Source organism: Puma concolor, chromosome D4 (assembly GCF_028749965.1).
Source record: "Puma concolor isolate L17-30 chromosome D4, mPumCon1.1.hap2, whole genome shotgun sequence".
Lineage (NCBI taxonomy): Eukaryota > Metazoa > Chordata > Mammalia > Carnivora > Felidae > Puma > Puma concolor.
This window is the reverse complement of record NC_141679.1, coordinates 62,703,763-62,723,289: the sequence shown is the minus strand read 5'-3', so window position 1 is coordinate 62,723,289 and position 19,527 is coordinate 62,703,763. Positions and strand designations below refer to the sequence as shown.

At 43.2% G+C, this 19,527-nt stretch overlaps 1 protein-coding gene across 2 annotated transcripts in view; it reads right to left on the bottom strand.

Annotated features, from left to right (window-relative positions):
- The window catches only part of NR4A3 (nuclear receptor subfamily 4 group A member 3), a 40,523-nt gene that overhangs the window by 9,951 nt on the left and 11,045 nt on the right, over positions 1–19,527 (bottom strand). For both annotated transcript variants that reach the window (XM_086683590.1, XM_025934750.2), the window contains 3 exons: positions 19,057–19,229; positions 8,869–9,068; positions 6,448–6,626 (listed from right to left, as the gene is read on the bottom strand). In XM_086683590.1, coding sequence (XP_086539716.1) covers positions 6,448–6,626; positions 8,869–9,068; positions 19,057–19,229 — 552 coding nt within the window. The remainder of the gene's footprint in view (positions 1–6,447; positions 6,627–8,868; positions 9,069–19,056; positions 19,230–19,527) is intronic.

Sequence of the window (19,527 nt, the reverse complement as noted above, 5' to 3'; positions counted from 1 at the left end):
CTGAAGGGGAAAACGAAACCCAACAAACAAACAGGACCTTCCTGCTCTGAGCTCCCCTTCTTTCTTGGGGAAGTCATCTCACTGCTACCTCTTATTGCATACGTAACATCCTTCACTGCTGGGCGGTCCCCAGAGACACCGAGCCCACACTGATCAGGAAGCCACAGGTTGGTCAGCAGTCTGTGCTGAGGCTGTGATAGTGCTTTCCACTCTGCCTGTCTTTGGTTTATTAGAGTATGTGTCTGTCTCCCCAACGACACCACAAACTCTTTGAGGAGGAGGGATTTGTGTGGCTGGCGCAGAGCAGATGCTCAATAAATATTACTGAATTAATCTGAATTGAAATAAGGTAGTCCTCAGGAATTCAGACTATTTTCTAATAACAAAGTAGTAGGCTAAAAATAATTAATTTTCCTAATTTGGGAGACTTTCTGAAATTCACAATTAACCCATTCATTTAACCAATTTTTGCCATGTGCCAGACGCCTTTAAATGCCAAAGTAATTATAAAGATGAGTAAGACTCTCCCTGCCCTTAAAGAAACCCACAGTCTATTTAGAAAAGAAGAGACACAAATAAGTTACTTAATATAATGTGTATATGCAATTATAGGGATGCAGGAAATTGTTCTGGGTTCTCAGGAGAATAGCTAGCTCTTCCTGGAGGTAAGAAAATAACACTTAAGATAATAATAATGAAGGTTTGGCTAATATTTTTTTCTCTGCAAAGTACACATTAGCTCACTTAATCTTTATAGGAAACCTGCAAGTAGACATTATCTCTGTGAAAAATGAGAAAACTGAGATTCAGAGAGGGTAAGCAACTTAGCCCAAGACTGCCCAGCTAGGAAGTAGCAGAGTGAAGACTTGAACTCAGATCTCCCATCTCCAAATCTTGAGACAACCCCCACCCCTTTTTAAAAAAAGGATATTGCCTTGCCAAGTTGTACACTTAGTTTTCTTTGCAACGCAGCTGATGGCCATATACGATATAAACACAGGGTAACCAGGTAACCACTTAGAATGAGCTCTGGGAAGACAGGTGGTGGAGGGTGTGGCAGGATCAGCCACCTGCCCGGTCCTCCTATGACACTGTTTCATTGCTTTCTGCCCCTGCTTCAGCCTTCCTTTCTGCTCCTCAATCTTAGAGTTCATGTTCCAACAAGACCAGGAGAAAGATTATAAGGCATAAGAGAAAAAAGTCATTTTCTCACTTGACAGAAGACCTGAGAGAGAAAAGAAAGCTATGGTGGAGAACATCCTTTCGGTGAAGTGATTAGCAAGACGGCATTTGGGCACTCAAGATTCTCTCCACCATCTGGTCCAAAATGGCCTTTCCGATCTTTTCCCCCTTTTCACTATGTGGGAAATGCATTGTACTCTGAGGCTAGATCATAATCCCAGGCCATAAGATATCACATTGAATCAATCTTTTCCCTGAAAATCTTCTAAATTTCCCTAAAGTTCAGCTTTCACCACTAGAAGTAGAGAGCCCAGGGCCCACACTGTGTTCATGTCTTCTCCCTCCTGCTCACTCCAGGATACATAGTCATAGAGTATAATAGACTGCACTCCTTTGGTTCTTCTTTCTACTGAGATTACAGGTGCGATTTAACACATGTGATGCAGTGCCACTGTGTTTGCTCTACCCTAGAGGTGCTCAAGTATTCCATGCCAAGCCCTTGCAATGCTGTTTGCTTGGTCTGGAATGTCCTTCTTCTCTATCTTCCCTTGGCTACATGCTACCTCCTTGGGAAGTCATTCATGACCAGCACTTCAACCTTTCTCTGCCCTAAAAGAGTGAGCAGTAGTCTGGCCTTACCCTGCACTGAATCTGTCCATTTTAAGGACCTGGGCACTAACCACTGCACATCAAGTTCATGACATGAAAATCACATAGGACTTCCTAGTAGGCTATTCATGGCTTATCTTTGCATCCCAAGAAACTGACACCAGGCCTGGCACATAGTAGGACCTCAATATTTATTTAATGAATGGATACTTACGAAAATGGTAATTCCACACTAACTTTATGTTTGGGGAGCTTCTTATTTATTAAATATAATTAACTATAACTAGACATCCCCCCCACGGATACCCCATCAGAAGCAAAGCCTGTAGGTTGTTCCCATGTCAGGGATGGGGCACCGGTTAAACAGGGCGGTTAGGGCAGAAAAACTGGGGACTCAAAAACGTTTGACAACCACAACTGTGGGGAATGAGAGCGATCTGAAAGAAACCATTTCCTGCCCCACCTCCCCACCTAGTTTATCACAAGGGGGCCTAGAGAGAGGTGGAAGAAGCAGAAAAAAGAATTAGAAAAGAAAAGCCACGTTTGTGCAAACTTCTAATACTGCACGGATTCTTAATAATTTTCCTGGAAAAGAGATTGGTTAAAACTTCTGACATTCTGCTTCCTTTTCAAGAGTTCTTCCCTGTGGTTTAGGGGCAGACAATTATTTTGGGACGAATTTCCTGACGCCAGTAGTCCAACTGGTATTCCACAAACACCCTGGACGATCAGTGGGGCTTATTCAGAAGTGAGGATTTCACGGGAGCCCATATTCAAATGGAAATTCATATCCGCAACAACGCACACTGCTGTTTTCCAGGCACCGCCTTTTCTGCCGTTTCCTGACGCTTTCACACATTTCAAACACTCTCCCAACCAGCAAATCACAAAGTATTGCAAGGTCCAGAAATGAGACAAGAGGGGCTAACTTTTCTTGTGGGTTATACCCGCCGCACCTGTAACAACTCTGCACAGGTGGGCGGGACTGAGGGCAGTATCCCATAAAGGACGTGGCCCCCCTGTGCCCAAGTGCTTGGTAAGTGCAACCTAATTTCTTCAATACCAGTGTCATCCTTTGGGCCTCTCAAGCATCCAAGGATGCTTGAGATATTCACCAAACTTAATACCTCCTAAAGCCACCACCCACTTCCTCATGCCACAGAGTTTGATTTTCGACTACCTAGGGCTTCCAAGGGGAAGGGGCAGGCGTGTGCCTAACACTGGGGGCTCCCTGTCACCATCACTCCAGGATGGAATGTGGGTGGATGGAGTGCCTATTCTGAATCCGGTCTGGTTCCATCACAAAGCTACTTTCCTGTAATCCATACTGCTGCCTCATGGAATAGTTGTTGTTATCCCCACTTTACAGACGGGAAGACTGAAGTTCAGAGAAATGAAACATGTTACTGAATAACACACGCTTGTTAAATACAAGACCCCACATGCAAACCTGGGGGTGCCAGATCCCATCGTCATGCTGTGTCTGCTATGCCAAACTGCCTCCTCCCCGAGCACCTCCCCACAGAAAGGGCAGCGGGCTGAGCGGCTATAGCCGCAGGACATACAGTGGACTGGACGCAGAGACAGCACTAGCAGCACCTTCTCCTAATTCCTTCTCTGCATTCTCTACACTGAGCTGCCCAATATCTCCAGGCGGGGACTGTCTGGCACCCACAAGTCCTGGCCTCAGAGTCATCTATTAATTTCTACTTAAAGAGTAAACCAACAACAACAAAAGGTGTAAGCCTCAGTGGCTCTCCTCTTAAACCACAGCTCCTACACCTGAACTGGCCTCTTCCCTCTCATTTGTGCTCAAAGCCAACTGTCAGGGTAGTTCTTTGTAAATGTTTGCTTATTAATATTATTATTATTATCATTATTTTGAGAGAAAGAGAGAGAGCGAGCACCAGTGAGGTAGGAGCAGAGAGAGAGGGAAAGAGAGAGAGAATCTCAAGCAGGCTCCGCACTGTCAGTGCAGAGCCTGATGTAGGGCTCAATCCCACAAACCATGAGACCATGACCTGAGCCGACACCAAGAGTGGGATGCTTAGCTGACTGAGCTACCCAGGTAGCTCTTTCTAAATCGCAAGACTGACTATGATTCTCCCTTGGTCAAAATTTTCCATAGGTCACCATTGTCCTCCAAATAAACTCTGACCTCCTCACTGATGTCAGGGGCTCTTCTTGCCTTGCTCCACCCTTAGCTCTCATGCCAGCCTCACCGCCCAGCATGCTATTTTTTTTTTTTTTTTGGTCACTTCCTTCCTGAAACTTATGATAGCCATATTTCCAACGGCTTTAGTGAATTTTTATTTATCTCTAGAATTCTCAGTCCTTCCATTTTGCCCTGGAGATATCCTGTGCCTTTATCAAGGACCATCCCTGCTTTTAATGTTTATTTATTTTTGAGAGAGAGAGACAGAGAGTGAGTGGGAGAGGGGCAGACAGAGAAGGAGACACAGAATCTGAAGCAAGCTCCAAGCTCTGAACTGTCAGCGCAGAGCCCGACACGGGGCTGGAACTCACCAACTGCAAGATCATGACCTGAGCTGAAGTCGGACGCTTAACCGACAGAGCTACCCAGGCACCCTTAGGACCATTCATGCTTTTAATAGATTACCTGTTTTGAGAAGACCACTTCCTACCTTCTATCTCTCAGCACTTTGTGCCCACTCCTACATCCCTACTATGCCACAACACCCTGTACCACATGCATTAGTTTGTGCATTCTGTCTCCTCCAGGGATGTGTGCTATCTCTGAAAACACACTGACACGCTGCAGAGCACGGAGATCAGTGAACACCTGTTGATTAACTAGACTCAACAGTCATTTCCATAGAGATGTGGCAATGTACTGGTTTTGTTTACTGAAAGCCAAGGCTGGCTCTAGTATTCTTTTTTTTTTAATTAACTAAACTCTGTACTTTCTAGTTTTGAATGTTGAACAGTCCTAGGAAGAGCTGAATGGTTTTGAAATTGAGCTGAAGAGCTTAGTTCAAAGGTAGCCTTTGAACCAATTTCACTCCAGTCCTGCTGGGAGCAATAAGCTTGTGCCTTGAACATGCTTATTTTCCTCAGGTGCTCCCACAAGCCATTTGAAAGCCCTCTAAATGGAATTCATCCTCTTCAAGATGGCCTTGCTTCTGTTTTTGTTAATGGCTCCCTCAGAAATCTCTGGTAGGCCCCATCAAAAGAAGGACCAAAAACCTGGAGGAAGTGGGGTTCCACTTGGAACACTGAGGGAACAAAGTAGTGTCTGAGTCCTACCGTAGCATGTGCTAATTACTTCTATTTGCCTTCAGATGAAGCATTAATTGCTGAACCAGCCTAGCCTCTTAAGGCACTCAGACGCATCTCACTGTCATTGACAGGAGATGTCACAAGAAGGTGCATGTGAACAACCCACCTGATACATGAGAAAAATGGGCCCATTTGCACCAAAGGATGGATTTGGTCCTCTGTGAAGCTCATTATGTTCCTAAAACACATGTTTTCTACAGCTAAGAGTGTAGCAAATCTGAACCTTAATTCCTAGTCCGACAGCCTAGCCCATGCTTGGCTCTGATGACAAGGATGGCAGGTGAGCCCCAGGTCTGGCTGGCCTCTTCTGAAGCCTCCAACCTCTGTCAGTGGTTCACCAGGCCCCAGTCTGATGAGAAGGATGAGACTGAACAGGACACTTTGGAAGTGGAGGGAGGGGGGCAAAGGGAGCTGGGGCCTGGGGCTCCGAGAGCAGCCACAAGGAGGTGGCATTTCTTTTCTCACTGATGTGCCTTTCTTCTTCTCTCTCACTCTGTCTTGGGAACCTTTCTCTCTCAAAAGACCAAAAGGGAGAGGGACACCTGCGTGGCTTAGTCGACTGAGTGTCCAACTCTTGGTTTTGGCTCAGGTCACGATCTCACGGTTTGTGGGTTTGAGCCCCAGATCAGGGTCCACGCTCACGGCTCAGAGCCTGCTTGGGATTCTCAATCCGTCTCTCTCTGCCCCTCCCCAGCTCCCTCTCTCTCTCTCTCTCTCTCAAATAAATAAATCTTAAAAAAAAAAAAAAAAGAAAGAAAGGGAGAGGCATCTAGGGGGAAGAAGGCATAACACAGAAATTGAATATGTGTTATGCTTCTGGTTCTCAACCTTCAAAAATTATTGAGTTGAGCCATTTTTTGCTTTTCATAAATATCTATTTTTCTCAGCTCTCCGCCAAAGTTGCTAAATAAAGTTGTAAATAAATAAATAAATAAATAAATAAGGTATGTTTCATATTTTTTGGTTTTACTTTGGGTCACCCACCAAGGACTGGGAGAAAGGGAGACTTGCCCCTTCTGCTCCATAGGAACAGGCTGGTTAAGGTAAACTTCCTTCAAAAACCCCACGTAAAAATAACCCAGAAGCAGTTGGTCCAACGTCAACAGAGCTTCTGTGGAAATTCAGATTTTTCCTGAAGGTTCATGGCAGTAAGTTGCAGATATATGTTTCTTTGTTTAAACAAGGTTAAACTTAGCAGATTTTTAGAAAAGTGGCAGTCATTATCCTAATCTGTGTGTGTGTGTGTGTGTGTGTGTGTGTGTGTGTGTGACAGCTAAAGCCAGAACCCCTTAACACAGGAAAGGAGAGGAAGGGGGGCTAGGGACACAGTCACTTTGGTGACCAGCTGGTGCTTACCTGTGATCATGCTCAGTGCTGATAGGCATGCTAAGGCTTGGATATCAAGGTTCAGGCTCTGCAAACTTAAGGAAAAGTCTTTAATGGAGTCGAGCCACTCCCCAAATCCACGAAGGCACTGAAGTCGATGCAGGACAAGTCCGTTGCAGAACACAAACTTATCTTCAGCAGTGTTCGACCTATAAGACAAGGTCATGGCGGGTGGGAGAGAGAGACACATTAAACGGGTGTGTTCAGTCTGTCCAACACCACAACACAAAGGCACCTGAGTAACCACGCGGCAGTGTTCAGAACCCGGCGGCCTATGCTGTGAAACCTGCCCAGATACTCTTGATGCCCGAGACTGTGCTCCTGGGATAAACAACCACCGCCACTTGTCTGTGCAAACTTTCTTGGTGAGCATCAGCCCTGGGAAGCTGGGGGTGGAGCACTTGTACTCTTATTATGAGAATCAGCTGCCATCCCACCCGGGACGGGACACAGAGGAGCAGGCACTCCAGGAGCACGGCAGTGAAGCACTGTGCACCGCCTCTTTCTGTAGTGAACACGAGCCTTTTCCCTTCATGGCTCCTTCCCTTCTTATTCTCAAATGCCAAAAACTGAAAAGACCTGAGACTAGACACTACAATTCCACTCTGCAGACTCTAAGAACACCAAGTCCTTGCAACTGCCAGAAGTCAATCACAAAAATAAAAAGTCACTGAAAGTAAAACAGTCATTTTGCATATCCTTCTGTACTTTAAAAAAAATTGTTTTGACGTTTATTCATTTTTGAGAGACCGAGAGAGAGAGAGAGAGACGGAGTGTGAGTGGGGGAGGGGCAGAGAGAGAGGAGACACAGAATCTGAAGCAGGCTCCAGGCTCTGAGCTGTCAGCACAGAGCCTACTGCAGGGCTCGCAGAGCTCAAACTCACCAACTGCAAGATCGCGACCTGAGCTGAAGTCAGATGCTTAACTGACTGAACCACCCAGGTGCCCCGGTGCAGGGCTATTTCTACATCTGCCTGATAGTTTATATTATGTCCATCATCACCTCGTTCGTCTCTCATGACAGGTGCCTTGGAACACCTAGATGTCACCACTTAGCTATGGGGCCTATGCCACTCTTAATTGCTCCTTTTCCTTACCTGTAAAACAGGAATCCCGATTGCTACCTCTTAATATTGTTGTGGGAATGAAATAAAGGATCTGAAAGACCATGCACCGGGCCTGGTACACAAGGGGAGCTCAAAGAGCAACAGGTGTAACTAATTCTGAATTCTCTGTGGTCCTTACTTGAATCTTACCTTTCCTTTCATTTTCCAGTCTCTTGCTACATCTTTGTCTCTTTTAGCCTATTGCGATAAGTTAATATCTCTTAATTTGTGCTTCTTGGATGAGTAGTTTCATTCATTCATTCACTTAGCAAGTATTTCCTTAGGACCAAGTATATGCCATTCCTGGAGCCAGGCACTGGAGAAAACTTAGTGAATGGGGCATATATGGCACCTGCCTGTGGGGAGCTTATCCCTTACTTAATCCTTTGCTGTCTGCCTAACAAGTGACAGTCACATTGCTGGCTTGGCTCCTGTGCACATCGGCTTGGCTGTAATTATGCTAATTACTGACTCCTTAGATGTAACTCCTCCTCTCTCTCACAGATCCCGCCACAGAGGCATACAAAGGACACAATCGTTCAGTCTCAGTATTTAAAACATGGACCTCAGGCCACTGGCTTCAGAATTGCTGAAACATGAGTTAAAAAAGCAGATTTCTGAACATTCTCCAAGGTAGCTCCAAACCAAAATAGCTGGGAATGAGGCACGGGAATCTGCAGTTTAAACAAGAGTTTCTGGTAACACAGTATGAAAAGCTTAGACAGATCCCAGGTTCCAGCTTTTTGAAAATTCACTGCCTTTCTGTCTTTGGTGTCACTGAGTAGGATAGGTTGAACCAAATCTTTTGATCCAGATTCTCCTGCAGTAAACACTGGGGGGTTGAGAAGCTGTGGGAACTCTTTAGAGCCCCAGCTTGTCAAATAGAAACCCATGAGGTAAATGCAATGTTCAAAACAAAAACTTGCTGCCAGGAAATACCTTATGCACCAGGAGAGAATCTTCACAGAATCACAGAATGCTGGAACTGCAATGGGCTTCAGAGATCAACAAATCTAACCTCATTTTACAAAGGAAAGTAAACTTCAGGTGAGGCCACTGACCTGCCCAGGGTCTTATAGCAAGTGCACGTAAGAACTGAGACTAGGACCCAGGCGTCCTGGCTACCAGTCCAGTGCTTTACCCACTGCCCGGTTTTTTAATGCCTGACCAAATTTCCTATTTCCTTCCTGAGCAAACTTTTCACCGATGACTCAGTTAACAAACCCAGCAGGTTTCCAACTGCTTCAAAGCAAGGAGAGAACGAAAAAAGATAAATAGTGATTACCTGATGGAAAGTCTGAGAACAAACAGCTCCAAAAAGGCTGATTCTATAAGTAATGTCTGATCTTCTTTGGGGAGATCAGTAAACCCGGGAATCTTTTCCGCCCAGCTTCTGGATACATCGATGGAGGCTGTCAGGAGATTGTAGAACTGTTGAACATGTTCGGCATCTGTGCCTGCAGCGGCCTGTTCGGTGGGACAGTACTGGAATGCAAACCACACAGAGCAGCATTATCTCAGTGCAGCAGAAGCAGCAGCAGTCTTAACAAGCTGGCTCTTCCCAGGCCATCAGTGCCTAAATCCTCACTTTTAGGTCTCACGGTTATAAACACTTTTTTTTTTTTTTTTTTTTTTTTTTTTTGCATTTAGTCTCATCTGATTCTCACAATGTAAACAGAGCAAATTTTGTTACCTCTTCACAGACAAAAGAAATCTGGTTAAGTCCCATTAGTGCAGTGGTTTTCAATCTTGATGCAATCATCTGGGGAGCTTTAAAAAACACTGTGTCTAGCTCCTAGGCACAGAGATTCTACTTTAGCTGGTCTGGGGTGGGGACTGGTCAGCAGGAATTTCAAAGGCTCCCCAGGTGATTCCAAAGAGCAGCCATTGTTAAGAACCATTACCCCTAGAGGTTTGTGTCCAAGTAGGCCTCCAGGGTCTACTGATTCCAGGAGAGCATGGCTGTCTCCAAGCAAGATGCTCATTAAGCCACAGTTCTCAAAGTGTAGTCCCTGAGAATGTGCCACAATTGAACATCTTGGGCCCCATCCCAGACCTGCAGAAGCAGAAACTCTGAGGGTAGGACCAAGAAACTGTTTTATTAAGATCTCTAGCTGATTCTCATGGACACTGGAATCTAGGAATCACAGAATTAACCAATAGGAGAAGAGAATGATTTTTGCTTGCTGTGACATAAACCAAATCAGGAAGGGGATGGGAGGGTGTCTTCTTAGTAGGGCCCAGGCAGTTATGTGCTATCAGACTCAGGACTTGTGGGTACTAAAATGAATGGAAGTTAAAAAAAAAAAAAAAAAAGAAAATTCAGTTCCTCAGTCACACTAGCCATATTTTAAGTACTCAAAAGCCATGTGTGGTATATAGCATATTTCCATCACTGCAGAATATTCTACTGGATGGCATTGATCTAAAGGATCCCAGGAGAAGAAAGGTACAAGTAGGAATGAAGTTCCTGCCCAGCTTTTGGATATTCTGGCAGAGTCAAGGTTGCTTGAGTCACTGGAGGAAAAAAATCTTTCCTGCTTTAGGCAGGAAGATTGATATACCAAGATAATAATCAAGGGACAACCAACAACACAGAGACTTAAGACATCTGCAGAAACATTCAGGTAAATATGTGCATCATTTCCTTGAGTGTGCATTTGCGTCCTTTCTCTCAGCTCCTCCTGGGATATGGATTTTAATCCTTATTTTGCAGATGAGAAAACTCAGGCTCAGAGGGAATTCAGAGAGGTTAAGAGACTTTCCCAAGGTACACGACCAACAGTGGTCCAGTTAAGACTTAAACATGGCCCTGTGTGTTCCGCTCCTACACTTCCTGGCTGTTAATGTGTCTGATGTTCCCAACTGGTAGCTGTGGGATAGTTTTAAAAAGCATTTTGCTTTGCTCTAATTGGAGGTCTCCGGGTGTGTATTCATTTGGTCCCATGTTTTGTCAGCAGCACAGTGACTGGCACATAATGGACACCCAATAAAGTGTTGTTGCATATTGTGCAATGAAAGAATAGTCACGGGACTGCCTAGGTTTGCCACAACGCCCTAACCTGACTGGAGGAAGAACTGCCAGTAAGCACTAGGTACCAACTGAGAACATAGACATGAGGAAATGAGACATTTCTCTCAATTGGGTCTCTTTTTTTCCCCTTTCTGCATTCCCAGGAGGCATACGAAATAACAAAAGACACCATCAGCCGGAGGGCCCAGCTGCTTTAATTCTAGATTTGTCCAGGCCCCTAATTTGTAAAGTAATGTAGCTCTGCTGCTTACTTTAGCTACCTGGGGTAAAAGACTTCACTTTTCTGAGCCTCAGTTTTCTCCTCTGTAAAATGGGGATAATAGCCTCCTCAAGATTCTGTTGTAAGGATTATATGTGATAATATTCGTGAAGGGCCCAGGATAAGGAAGATGATTGATGATGACAATGATGACGATACTGATAACGATTATGATACTTGGAACTAACACTGTCCCTCCACTTCCTTATTTATAAAATGGGGAAAGGGGAAAGTTAGAAAAAACTGGAAGATTTCCAATCCTCAGCCCTGACTTTCTAGGATCCATCAGGTCCAGTTTGGAGTCCTGGCTCCTCCGCTCTCAATAATCCCACACAGGGCTTGGGTTCTCTGAAGCCCTGGATGTTTCTGTGATGTGGTGGGACTCTACGGGAGCAAAGTCCAGGAGAAGGAAGTAGTCCTTCTTCCCACAGATAGTCAAGGATGTCAGCATGATCCTGGTGTCATGACACTTCCCAACACTTTCTTTCAGCACATACACTACTAACTGGAGGAGAGTAGAAAAAGGGATTTTATTTTATTTTTTTGCTTTCTCTTCTTATATGAATCTAATTCCATATGACCTCCAAGGACAGGAGGAAAACGCCCTCTAGGAAGCCGACAGCTCTACATGTGAAACTCCTGAGTGATAACTGGAGTAGAGAAAAGAATGTTGGACCAGGCAGCAGGTCATGGGGTCCTCCCCCAGGCTCTAGTATTGACTTGCTGTGCTGCCCTAGACAAGTCACTTAACTTCTCTGGAGAAGGAAGGGACTGGGCTACCTGATTTTGAAGATTCCATCTGGCTCTTTGCATTCAGCTGTCTTTCTCTTATTGATTTCTAGTTTAATTCCATTGTGGTTTGACAACAGACATTGTCTGTTTTCTATTCTTTGAAATTTGTTAAGGTGTATTTTTATGGCACAGACTATCATCTATCCTGGCAAATGTTCCAAATGTTGGTTCTTGCATTCGATGATTCTAAGTGTTGCTAATCATACCAGGTATGATGTTATTGCCTGGAATTTGACACTGATTCAGAATTATTTTGTTTTAAAATAGTATGTTAAACAATTGTATGTTTGGTTAAAAAGACCAAAGGTTGTAAACTTTTCCCTAGGAATGGCACCTAGCAGCTCCCTCCTGTGCTGACTTCTCTGAAATCATGGCTCACAACTCAATAATCACTCTGCTTTCAATATTTGCTCAGAATCCTCTGGAGTGTTTAGCTTCCACCCAGCATCCTCTGCAGGGCTCTGTCCCTGCTAGGCTCACATTTCATGCATCCTGCACACAGGGAGATGTAGTCCCTGTGTACCCTGCGTGGGTAGTTGTCTGTGATGGAGTCCAGCAAGGAGAAAAGCCAGCAGGCCTGGCGTGCCAGACTCCAGCCAGACCCTCTGGGCTTCACCTGCAGTGATTCTGGTCCACATTCCAGAATTCTGGGGCCAAACTGGATTCAGCCTGAGCCACCAGTAACTTGGGGGTGACTGGTGGGTCAGCATCCAATGCTAGAGGAAAAGACAAACCCAGTGTTGCATCTACTGAACATAAGATTTAAAGAAACAGAACAAAACATTTTAGATACTTTCTCGCCTGGCCTAGCAGTTTTTATCAAACCTCACCAAGGCATACTGGCCCTGGAGTTGGATGAACCAGATCCCCATTCTCTGCTTCTGTTCTCCTCTACATTACTCTGTCTCTGGGCTAGGCAGGCTTGGGGTTCACCAGAGAAAATCTGGAAACATTTGTTTATTGATCATTCCAATTGAATTTTGGTGAAACAGAGAATGACTTTAAAAAAATGAATCTTTTTTTTCCTGTTTATGCTTTTTATTCCAGCCTGTATGCATAACAGATCCATCAAAAAATCTGTCTTTACTCCTAATCAAAGACACAGTATTATATTTACTAGCCATTTAGAAGAGGATACAGCTAATGTCTGATGGAAGTTTCTCCAAATTACCTAGAATGAGAATCTAAAGCTGAAAACAACCACAGAGGTTAGTTTCCATATGGCAATAATATGGCTGTGTAGATCAGACTTCAGAAACAACGCTGGCCTAAAATAAATTATTCGAATGGGAATCCAGTGAGACCCTTGGTGAATGCCAGCCCTACATTAGCAATGTGACATTTTCATAGCAGAATGGAATCTGATATTATTTACTCTCTCACTGCCAGTCCAGGCTAACTATGTAAAATGTCCTAAGAACGTTTTATCTCCCTGTAGAAGATTATTTTTCCCTGAGTCTTTATATTTCTTTATACATTTTAGATGTGATCACTACATATGAGCCAAACTACGTACACATATTCTTAGGTTCTTACACTATAAAAAGTGACACTTTAAAAACTGGCAATGAATATGTTTTCCCCCAAATTTCTTCTTTTCTGATCTAACCGCCTCCCCTGCTAAAAAAAAAAATAATAATAAACAAAAAAGCCTCCTCTCCTCCCACTGATGGCATCACCACAGTTATACATTTGCTTACTTTCTCTATCCTTCATGTCAGCTGCATGAGGGTGGGACTCTTTTGCTCAAAAATGTGTCTGCTGCTCCAGAACAGTGCCTGACACCCAGTAGCCATTCAATAAATATTTGTTAAACGACTTAGTTACTTTCCGGAAAATTTTTATGTCTATTGCCCATCCCTTCTTAGTCTCAAAAAAGGCTGGGAAATAGATTTGAGGTAAAACTGGATTGTTCTTATTAAACTATATTGGTGATTCTCAACCCCTAGTGTGTCAACAGGTCATCTGAGGCACTTGTTAAAAAACAGATTTCTGTCTGCCTCCTCCTCTGCTCCCCGTTCTGATTCTGTAGGTCTGGGTGTTGCCCAGGAATCTGAATTCTTAAGCAAACACCCGAGGTCCTTTGGCACACCACACTTTGGGAAATGCTGAGCCCTACCCACAGTGGAATTACAGCAAGTGTAATGGTCAGAGGGTCAGGGAAGAAGGCTGGAAGGGATCGTGGCAGTGCATTTAGTCCAATCTCCTCACCATTCAGTTGAGGAAACGAAAGTGCAGGAGCTGGCCTGAAATCATCTAGGGAATTGGTGGCAATTTGAGAGGTTTTCTGAGTAGCTTCATGAAACAGTTTTTTTGCAGAGTTTTTATACTGTTTACTTTGTAGTCTAACACGCGTTCGCCCCGTTGTTTCTTGTTAACATATTTAAATGCCATTTGCTGGTGCCTGGTTTTATCCCAGCAGCATCTCTTGTATTTGGAATCTCTTACTACACTGAGTGATACCAATTACCAAGCAACATCCTAGTTTCCTGAAAAATACTTGAAATGACCAACTAATGAGGACCTGAAGTATATTTCCTCATCAGTAATTATGCAGGCTCTGAAGCCAAGCCCAGTATCTATATATACTTGTATTGCTAAATGAAAAGCAACTGTGGGACAGAGAATAGCTACATTTCAAGGAGAAACAAATCAAACATGACATGTTTTGACTGCCCTGATATACAATGATCTGAGCTCACTTTTGAAGGAGAGAAGTTTGGCCCAAAGGAGAAGTGAAGGTCCCAGAGCCAGGAACACTTTCACAGAGCGAGGAGCTCTCTCTCTCTCTGGCCTCTAAAACATGCATTCCCTCTGTGACCTGGAACGCAACCCCTCAACCTCCCTTTCCCACAAATGAGAAAAACCCGCTCACTTACTACCTTAAAGGCACACATGCCTGAACAAGAAGGTTAGAACACACCTGCGGGCAAACATTTTCTCCTTTCTCTATTTACCTGATTCACAGGGGAAACTGGCATAGTCATGTCAATAAGTTGTCTTGGTCAAGTCAACTGTCTGATGCAAGTCTGACAGGGCAAATTCTTATTTAAATGTAGTAAGTTATGGACACACACGAAACTGTTAACCGCTGAGGAGTGGGATTAGTCAGGAATAAATGAAGAAGAGACTTTCATTTTTCGCTTTATCCTCTTCTAAAAGGGTTACCTTAAAAAACCAATGGGCATATATTACTATTATTGTAATTTCTAAAAACTTAATAAGGGTTCTATTTAAAAAAAGAACTAGTGAGGAGTGAGGAGTGCCCGGGTGGCTCAGTCAGTTAAGTGTCCGACTTGACTCTTGGTTTCAGCTCAGGTCATGATCTCACAGTTTTCATCCCAATCCTGCTTGGTTGGGATTCTGTGCCTCTCTCTCACTGCCTGCTCCTCCCCCACTCACGCTGTCTCTGTCTCTCCCAAAATAAATAAATTAAAAAAAAAATAAATTAAAAAAACCCTAGTAAATTGTCACTAAATAGAAATGGCAGTATGGTGAAACAGAAACTTAATACTTGCAGTGATGAGACTTGGATCTAGCCCTGGTTCTGCCACTGACCTTAGGCAAGGCACTTAACTCCTTTAAGCCTCTATTTACTCCTCTGAAATTATGGGGGTTGGATTAGATGATCTCAAGGTCACCTCCAGTTCTGTAAATTTGTGTTGAATATATATACACATTAATATACATATACACACATGCGTATATAAGCATAAAGAAAAGGTATTAAGAAAACTGAATTTCAATGAATGGCATTCCTAAAAAAATTACTGAAACCATAAATTATAACACGTAAAGCTGTGGCGTAAGTGAAATTGTGTAAGAACATATGAGATAGCGCCTAGCTCAAAGTAGGCACTCAATAAATTCATTTTACTTCATTTTATGTTAATGTTTTTTAGAGATCAAAGCAAGTTGAATCTTGTTAAATAACAAGTTACTTAACACATATTATTAATATATATGTGTACATAAATATAAATTCATATAAATGAAAAAACCGTTTGCATTTGGGACAACAAAGTAAACCCCAGAATCACTAAATTTTAGAATTGGAAGGAATTCAACTTCCAAAATAACTTCTCTGCTTGTGAGAAATCCTGTTATGTGTTCTCCTTAGTTACTTCTTGGGTTGTTACTTCTTAGTTACTTCCACAGGAGCTCTTGTGGCTCAGAGAGCTCATCCTTATCTTCAGAATGAGCTGGAAGGGGCCCCCTTCTTCTCCCTCTAGATTTGCCCTTGGGAGCACCAGTCTTCTTTCCACAGGGTAAAAGGGTGACCTAGTCCTGCCAAACTTTTTCCCTTCTCATCCAGTTATCTTCATTTTCTCCAACGATCCTTTGCAAGTTTCCAGAAAAGCTGTGTCCACATCCCTCTTAAACTCCAGTTTGGGACTGGACTTAATCCTTGAAGTGTGGTCTCACAGGACAGTCTATGGGACCACCACCAACTTGGTTCTGGTCCTATACTTTTACCACTGCAGCCCAAGGTAACCTAGCATCCCTTCCTTCCACCACACATGTACTTTGTTGTTCATAGTGAGTGTGCATGGAATAAAGCCTCAAGATCTTCTTAACATGAACTACCGATGGGCCAAGGCTCTCCCATGCTTTAAAATTCTAAATACCGAGCTTCATATTTATTTTTGTTAACTTTGTTCATGATGGCTTCAGCCCATCCTGTTCCAACCTGTCGAAATCACTCTGAATGTTGATACTGACATCCATCATATTAGCGATCCCTCCCAGCTTTCTGTCATCTGCAAATGTGATCAGCATGCCTTCTATGCCTTCATCCAAGTTTTTGATGAAAACTCACTGTATTTTTAAAAAGTCTTTTAATTTAATTGATTTTGGTCCAAGTTTTGATAATTTTGTAAAGCTATCTCAAAGCAGGAGAATCCAAGTTATGAGGTTCAATCTGATTCCAAAACAATGCAATTAAAATAAATATGCTTTACAGAATTGAGCAAGGCTCCCAAGGTAGTATCAATGTGACCCAGACTCAGGCATGGTCAATCTGCTATTTTGGACAAAGCTAACAATTAAATTGGATAAATGTTTGTTGATGAGGATGATGACTCTAGTCTAACACACTGAATAGTGCAGAGGCAAGCAAACACACTGGATTGATTTTTCTGTGTGGAGACAGTTCCCAGCTGGGGCAATTCAAAGTGCTGGAGAGGGTTTGCCACTGAATGACTAATTAGGCCATGTAGACCAATAAATGGATAATTTTGGGCCAAAAAATCACTTTTGGGGCCTAAAATCTCTGCACTGATCATCATTAGTGATTTCCAATACCCTGGAACAACGTCAGACTGTGTGCGACAGCCTCAGTGTTGGCAGTGGGGAACAGCTTCATTAATTCAGAGTAATTGCACAAGGGGAGGCCAAAGTTGCTTCAGGGAGGAGACATCTTTATTCCCAAATGCCTTTCTAGCACCCACTCTCATTGAAACCAGAGACACAGGGAAGGAAGCATGGTATGCAGGGGCTCAGATTTTGGGGTCCAACACACTTGGCTTCTAATTGTCTCTCTGATGCATGGCTAGGTGACCTTGGGTAAGTCACTCCTTTCACCTCTCCAGTTTTAATCTCCTCATCTGTGAAACAGATACCTTACCTTAATGGTATTGCTGGATGGTGCCTGACATTTGTTGTGTTCACACTTATTAATACATTCAAACAAATGGTAAAGTAGGAAAGGTTGGTCAAGGAGATAATGTACAGCGTACTGTGCTAAAGCTTTGACAAGTACCATCCTATTGAATCTTCTTCACAAACCACCCCAGGAAGTAGATATCATTGTTATTACTCTATCACACAGATGAGGAAACTGAGACATTAAAGGGTTTAGTCAGTTGCTCAAGGTCACCCATCTACTAAATGATGGTTGTTTGGATTTTCTCCTAGGCCTGCATGTTTCCAAAGCCTAAGTCCTTAACCATTGCATTATTCTGTTATACTATTATTTGAGACTTGACTTTAGTTAAGAGATGCTACTTGTAATCAGAATAAGAGTCCTCAACCTTTGGTGCTAAGGATCTACCATGATTCTCATGTGAAGTCTTGTGATCAGGTGTGGAGAGGAGGCTTAACCGCCTATAATGAGGCTGAGGAGGAGGGAAGGAGGATCACAGCGGGTTTACGAATCACCCCTTCATTTCTGTCAACACTGCAACCCAAAAGGAGGGCACGAAGCAGATATACACACATCTTTGCCAGCTCTTCTGTCAAAAACCTGAAATACTGATGAGACCTGGGGAGGGCAATCTGGAAGTAGCTGCTAAGCCAGATCAACCAACTGGAGATCCCTGGACTTGCCTCTCTCTCATCTGTGTGCAAACTGTGTTTATAAGTTTTCTTGTATCAGAGAGGGGGTAACCATCCTCACCGTTCATGGTTTTTTAAATGATGAAATGAGACAACACACCACAATGTCTAGCATGTAGAAATAGCTCAATAACTGTGTTTTTTTCCCCCTTTCTTTCCAACTCTGGTGAGACCCCATCTTATTAGAAGTTTCTCTTCTAAGTCTTTTTCAAAACTGCCTTTCAGTAAAGTTTATACATTTGCTCAGAAAATCCCTTCTCATGGTCCTCCTCTGTGTTATCCAAATTTCCAGGAATTTTCACAGTTCAAGCTGATGACATTTTACTATACCTCATATGAAATAAAAATATTGATATGCCTTGGTTGACTTCAATAACAATATTGGTGCTTATTTTATGTTTTTCAAAACCATCATTCGTGTGTGACTGATGTTCAAAACATCCCGCTGGGGTTAAATATTGTAATCATCTCCACTGTGGGGATGAGAAAGCCAAGAGCAGGAGCCAGGTGACACAGGCAGGAAGCAGCAGAGGCAGCATTCCATCCCAGTGTCCCTGACACCTCCCAATTTCAAAGCCAGAGCTTGCTCCTCTCCATCAGTGGTCTAGTGCCTCTATTCAGAGGGCAGGTCAATCAATGCCCATGCAGTTGGGTAAACTGCTTAAGGATAACTTGAGGCCCACCCAGATGGTGTGATCACAATATGAAAAAAATTGGTAGTCATTTCCTCTAAACCGTGAAAGAAATCTACACACTGTAATTCACCTGTGCAGATTTTCGTTGGCACAACCACCAGGAATCCTACAACAATGGTATGACAGGTGCAGCACCATCAGGGTCATTTGTTAAGGCATTTAGAGATCCAATAAGGCAAAAATGATTTGGTGCAATGGACGCACCGGAATTGCTAAATGAAGTGAGAAATATAGGAGAGGTATGAAAACTGTTTAGTACAGTGCCAGGCACAAAGTCATTCAATCTACTGTCGTTAGTAGTATCACGAATAGAGACTCTGATCATTCATTCGAAAAGCAGGACATCACAAAACTTACTCTGGAGTAATCGAGATCTCTGGGTGTTGAGTCTGTTAAAGCTCGGACAAGGGCATTCATCATACAGATCGGAGGAGAAGGTGGAGAGGGCTGAGAAGGTTCCTGCTGTAATGGGCTCTTTGGTTTGGAAGGCAGCCGACCTCTCCTCCCTTTCAGACTATCTGTACGGACAACTGATACCAAGAGAAAGAAAGAAAAAATGTCTTCAGAGATATCCACGAAGAGCCATAAATCACAAAAAGGAATCAAAACACATTACAGTGGAGCAATCATTAATGGGACCAACCATTTAAAGGTGGCAGTAAGTTTGGAATAATATGCGCACAATGATTTAATGAGAGTTGAAACAAGCAGAATAAAAGCCACCCATACTTACATTTGGTAATGAATTAGCCCTAAAAGTCTCCTTCTTAAATAGAACAGAGATGTATGTACACAAGCTCTCTATTGATTTTGAGAAATTAGAATAAG